This window comes from Podospora anserina, chromosome 7 (genome assembly GCF_000226545.1).
Source record: "Podospora anserina S mat+ genomic DNA chromosome 7, supercontig 1".
NCBI classification, from domain to species: domain Eukaryota; kingdom Fungi; phylum Ascomycota; class Sordariomycetes; order Sordariales; family Podosporaceae; genus Podospora; species Podospora anserina.
Window position 1 is genome coordinate 3,033,472 of NW_001914854.1, and position 6,028 is coordinate 3,039,499.

Consider the following 6,028-nt stretch of genomic DNA (forward strand, 5'->3'; position numbering starts at 1 on the left):
AGGGGGGGGGTTGGAAGGGGGGAACCAACCAGAGATAATGATATCCTTCTGCCTATCTTGAATCAAAATACTCCCATCCTCACACCAGACTGCCAGGTCCCCAGAGCGGAGAACACCCCCCTCAAAGAGCTTCCTCGTCGCCTCCGGGTCTTTGTAGTACCCCTTGCAGCAGATATTCCCCTCAAAAACAATCTCGCCTACTTCCTTTCCGTTCTTGGCAACGTCTACCGGCTCCTCGCCTAGGCTACTCCCATCCTCTGCCGTCTTGATGACACGCACACCAAGCGAGGTAAGAAATCCATGACCTTGCCTTGCCATTTTTGCAAACTTCTCGTGGGGGGGCAGGAGGTCCCATTCTGGTAGGAGGTAACCCCTGGTGATTGGACCGTATGTTTCGGTAAGACCATAGACGTGGACAGGGTAGAGGTTTAACGCGGTCATTTGCTCGAATAACCTCGCTGTTGGGGGGGACGCAGCAACAGTGACACGGACTGGGTTGGGGAGGACTTCGGCGTTGGGGTCGGCGCACAAAAGGGTGTTGACTGTTGGTGCTGCGTTGAAGTGGGTGACCCCCTCGTTTTTGAGAAGAGACCAGATAAGCGGGTAGTCTATCTTCCTCAGACAGACGTGGGTTCCCCTCACGGCGGTGATGGCCCAGGGAAAGGTCCAGCCTACGGCGTGGAACATGGGGAGGGTCCAGAGATACTTGCACCTGCCGTCTGGGAGGTTGAGGCCCGACTCGACAATGTTGGCCATGGTTGCCAGGTAGGCCCCGCGGTGGGTGTAGATTACCCCCTTTGGGCGGGAGGTTGTGCCAGAGGTGAAAGGGAGGGCGATGGTGGAATCTTCGTCGGGGACGCGGGCTGAGATGAGGTCTGACCAGCCTTTTGAGCCGGTGGTGCGGTCGAGGATGAGGCCTTCGAGGACTGCTTCGTCAAAGGGGCCGGAGAGGACGCCTTCTGTTGTGTCGGTGTCCTGATAGTGTTAGTTATTAGCTTTTATGGGAGATGAGAGAGCGTGGGGGGCTTACAAGATCAACGATGATTTTGACATTGGGGTGAGATTCTGTAAAGGCCTTCAACAGATTCTCATACTCCTTGTCGACAATGATGCAGTCCACCTCGGCAAAGTCGAAGATGTAGGTGATATCATCTGGCTTCAGCCTGTAGTTTACTGGCACAATCACACCCCCAGCAGCAACAATCCCAAAGATGCTCTCCAAAAACGCCGGCGTGTTGGGTGCTAGCAGACCAATGCGCTTGTAGCCATGCTTGCGGAAGTAGTACGCCAGCCCACGGGCACGGTCAGCGAGCTCCATGTAGGACCGCCGGAGGATCTTGTTGTTGGCTGTGACATGGTAGACGGCCTCGGCATCGGGCTCAATGGCAGCGGCGCGTTCGAGGAAGTAAGTTGGCGAGAGGTGGGAGAAGTGGTGGGGTACTGATTCAGGGGTAGCCGAGTGAAAGATGTGGCCGAGGACGTTTCTGAGGCGGTTGGAGGGGCCTGACATTGTGAATGACGATGAGGGTTGACGGTGACGGCGGATGGGAACCAAGCAACGACAAACACCGGTGAACTAGTAGTAACCAAAGATGGGGAAAAAGCCGTTGGACCGAGAGACCAAAAAAACCAAACCAGTGAAAAAACAGACGATAGCAACACGCCAACGACCACGTCAACAGCGAGGGGACAAGGAGAAAGGGGGAGCAGGGAACCAGCGACGAGCGAGCGAACACCTAATACCTAGTAGCAGCAACAGAAAAGAGAGGATGGGAAGAGGAGAGGAGAGGAGAGGAGAGGTATAGTTACATATATATATATATATATATATATGACTGTCTCAAAAACAGGTAAAACATCCAGCCGTCCGGGGCACACCATACCTACATCACATCTCCAGCATAACCGTGTTCAAATGGGGGGTTCCTTTCCTCGGCATCGAGAAGCCCACACAGAGTCCACAAAGCTTGAACAGCGCGGCCCCGGGACCACAGCGTGCCGCCGCCGTGTGCAAGCAACAGGATCGCCAAGCGGGCCAACTTCCCCGCATCCGCGCAATGCCCAGGGCTAGGCCGGATTGGGGTAATCCACTTGACCGACCGAGAGGGCGGAGGTGCCGGTGATTGCCGCTCCTCATTCTCACATGTTCAACTCTTTCTGTGTATCATCAAGTGTTCGTATTCCAAAGAGAGAGAGACAGCAAGAGATGAGACGGAAAAGATATCCAGAGAAGGCAAACTTGTCAGAGGAAAACAAGAGTTTCACCCCACGTTCCGGTCTAAGTCTAGTCCCTTCTCAGAAAACCGTACCTGGAATTACCCCACAGTTTCCCCAATCTTGGCCTCTACGGAGCAGCCCACGTTGTTTTTTCTCAGCAAGCTAACCTGGGCCAGCATCATCAACCAAAGCCTGGAAAGTGGCAAGGACATCGAATCGCTCTTTCGGGGAGATGCTATTCGCGGCAGGGTCAGCCTCGCAACCACATCGGAATAACAAGCATTATGTCGTTTCATCTTCACATTCACATTCACACATCAAGGACCAGGTAATCAACTACCCATCAATCTTCATCTCATCATCCTCTTCCCTTTGGGGAGGACATTTCCATTCCATGTCATACATACATCCAAAAAAAAGAAAGAAAAAAAAAGGAAAAACTATCAATGCTCGCTATTCCACCCATCCATCCCATGTTTCACGAACCCCTTCTTACTCCTTCTTAATCAAGCTCTCAAACAGCGGCTTCATCGCCTTGGCGCTCTTCTTGGGGTATCTCTTCTGATCATTCTCATAGTCGACATACGTCACACCAAACCTCGTCTCGTACCCCTCAGCCCATTCAAAGTTGTCCATCAGCGACCAGGCCAGGTAACCCCGGACGTTGACGCCATCCTCTGAGAAGGCCTTGGCCATGGCGTGGACATAGTCGTCAAAGTACTTGACTCTAAAGTCGTCCTCGACAATCTGCTCCAGGCTCATGTCGTTCTCGCCCTTGAGCGAGGTGCCGTTCTCGGTGACGTAGATCTTGGGGTAGCCGTACCTCTTGCTCAGCCAGTTGAGCAAGTCCCGGAAACCCTGGGCGTGGGGGCGGAGCCAGAAGGACTGCGTCTCGGGGCCGATGCACTCGCCGCTCTTGGAGTAGAAGAGCGTCTCGAGGTTGCCGAGGAAGTCGTCGTCGGGAGGGGTGCCGGTCTTGTGCTTGATGTAGTTGGCCGTGTAGTGGTTCATGCCATAAAAGTCGTTGGAGCCCTTGACGAGCGCAACCTCCTCAGGAGTGAAAGTGGGGAGGCGGTCGCCGAGCTGCTTGAGCATCGAGTCGGGGTACTTGCCAAAGTAGATGGGGTCGGCAAACCACGAGATGGCGAACTCGATCTTGCGGTCGCAGGCCTCGACGTCGGCGGGGTCCTCGGGGTCCCAGGGGAGGACGGCGTCGCCGTTCAGCGTGATGCCGATCTCGCCGCCGTTGACGGGCTTGAACTCCTCGCGGTAGACCTTGACGGCCTTGCCGTGGGCGATGAGGATGTTGTGGCCGACGATCCAGCACTCGCGGGCGCTGTCGCCGACGGCGGAGCGGGTGCGGTCAGAGGTGTGGCCGGGGGCGAAGTAGCCAGAGTTGTAGCCGAGGATGGAGGTGCACCAGGGCTCGTTGAAGGTGATCCAGTGCTTGCACTTGGGGATGGCCTTGAAGAGGACGCGGGCGTAGTTCTCAAAGTCGGCGGTGAACTCCTCCTTGTTGAGGAAGCCGCCGTAGCGCTTGTCGAGGGCGTCGGGGAGATCCCAGTGGAAGAGGGTGATGAAGGGGGTGATGCCGGCCTCGAGGAGGTCGTCGACGAACTTGACGTAGTGGTCAAGACCCTTCTGGTTGACGGGGTCGTTGCGGCCACCGAGGGGGATGACGCGGGACCAGGAGATGGAGAAGCGGTAGGCCTTGGCGCCCAACGACTTCAGGAGGTCAATGTCCTCCTTGGTGCGCTTGTACGAGTCACAAGCGACGGCACCGGAGCTGCCATCAGCGATCTTGCCGGGGATGGCACAGAAGGTGTCCCAAATGGAGGGGCCACGGCCATCGACATCAGCGGAACCCTCGATCTGGTACCTGTGTGTGAGGGAGAACAACGTTAGTCATGCTGATGAGGTAGGTAAGGCAGATAAGAGGTGGATGAGGGACAAACTCACGCAGCGGTAGCGAAACCCCACAGGAAATCACTGGGAAGAGACATGATGGGCAGCTAACTCTTTTGTTTCTGGGGGAGGTGTAGGTTGAAGACAGAATCTCTCAAGCAGCCAACACAGATTTGGGGGGGGGGGGGGAGGACATGTGTTATATATACACAAACCTCTGATATGCTGCCATGGGTTTCATGGCCGTTACTCCTCCCATTGTCCCCCCCATTCTCCCGTGTTTCGGACCGTCGACACCGAGAAAAAGGCTAGGCATAGGCTGAGATGGGCGGGTTTGTACCTAGCCGCGTTGCGCACTTGCATCATGGCACGCATACCGCTGTAAGACCGGGTCAAGGACCCCAGTTTGTCTGCTTCTCCACCGCGGGGTAATATCAGTTTTCTTGCGTGTTAGCTCAAGCAACAACAAGATGGAGGAGATATGGGGCATGGGGGTAACATTGTGATTGTGTTTCCTCACAAAGTGACCTGCAGATCCCGTGGAAGCGGAGAGGGAGGGGGGACCCTTTCCCACGATCACACACATATCCGTAACCCAATCACAACCCCCCGCCCAGCCTCAAGCGTCGGAGGAAAGCAAAGAAAGATCCGGACTTTTGGCATTCGCCCAGTGATTCCAGAAAGACGGTCGAAACGGTCCTACCCCCGGCAGCAGCAGCAAACCCCAGTTTTTGTTTCCCGTACCTTACAGCAAGGCTTTCTCGTAGAGCCGCAAAAGACCCAGCCCTGCACTGTTCTCTCTCATGAAAAAGACTGCCCCGTTCGAAACCCCTCTTCAACAACAACACATCTCATGTGAACCACAAAATGATATTATCCTTTAAAACCCGCGCAAAACCCCACCAACACTTTTCCCCCTCCACCAACTGATCAACTTTCTCCCAACCCACAGCCCGCTTTTCGGAATCCCGGGCCGCAAAGGTTAAAGCGCGCCCTTCCGGCTGGGTAAACCTCGGGGAAACTCTTCAAGTTTATCGATCACGAGTCCCTCCCCCCTCTCAACAGGCAGGGGTGGCAATTCAATCAACGGCAGGACACCGCCCGCGCTGCCGAGATGAGCCTCTTCAACCTGCCGCCCGGAGTATCTACGCGAAAACAACCAAACTCCTAGATACAAAAAGCGGTGTCGCGTATGGCAAAATGCCGGCTGTGGCTAATCCTCGGCCGAACTGACGATTCACATCCCTCAGTGATCATCAACCCACCCGGAACAAGCTTCAACTTTGCTTGTTCGTCCGGAACACCGTCCCTTTTGATCCTTCTCTCATTCCTTGCATCTCCCGGCAAGCCGGACCTGCATGAATTTATCTTACGATCTACTCAGCCGAGCACTTGCTTCGGGATATCTTCGGGTTGAGAGAGAGAGTGAGAGAGAGAGAGAGAGAGAGAGAGAGACGGTAACTCGTCCCGATGATTATATTCTCTGGCGGTGACCCAACATCTTGTTTTGTTTTGATTGTTCCTGTCTGGTGTCTTGGTGTTGCCATATTTGTGTCTTGATGTCGGTCCAAAACCAGACAACCATCTGACATTATTCTTACAAACGGTAAAGTTAAGTAAAGTAAGTTAGTTCTCTCTTTCAACAACTCGTAATAAAGACGTGATAATTACTGTGTAATAAACTCCAGATATGCTCCCTCCCTCTCTCTGCAAACAAAGTCCCACCTGTACTGTTGTCCCCTCTAGAAGAGATGATCAATAAGACCCCGATTCACCATACCGAAGAAAAACCAACCCAAGCAATACCAACTGGGTTCCTTTAGCACAACCACGCCCCTTTTTTTTTTTACCGGTCACCATCAACCTCACCACCATGCCCCCCCCTCAACGGCCCATCTCCAACAAA

The 6,028-nt window shown here is 54.3% G+C and overlaps 2 protein-coding genes across 2 annotated transcripts; both read right to left on the minus strand.

Moving 5' to 3' along the window:
- PODANS_7_10510 (uncharacterized protein) lies at positions 1 to 1,510 on the minus strand (the record flags this gene model as incomplete). The annotated part of the gene is made up of 2 exons (XM_001908384.1): positions 1 to 975; positions 1,031 to 1,510. Coding segments are annotated over 2 exons (1,455 nt in total), but the record flags the coding sequence as incomplete, so codon positions are not given.
- A 1,199-nt stretch (positions 1,511 to 2,709) lies between these two features.
- PODANS_7_10520 (uncharacterized protein) lies at positions 2,710 to 4,220 on the minus strand (the record flags this gene model as incomplete). Its single annotated transcript, XM_001908385.1, has 2 exons — positions 2,710 to 4,096; positions 4,177 to 4,220. 2 exons carry the CDS (start codon positions 4,218 to 4,220, stop codon positions 2,710 to 2,712), a joined length of 1,431 nt encoding a protein of 476 aa, XP_001908420.1.
- Positions 4,221 to 6,028: the final 1,808 nt, after the last annotated feature.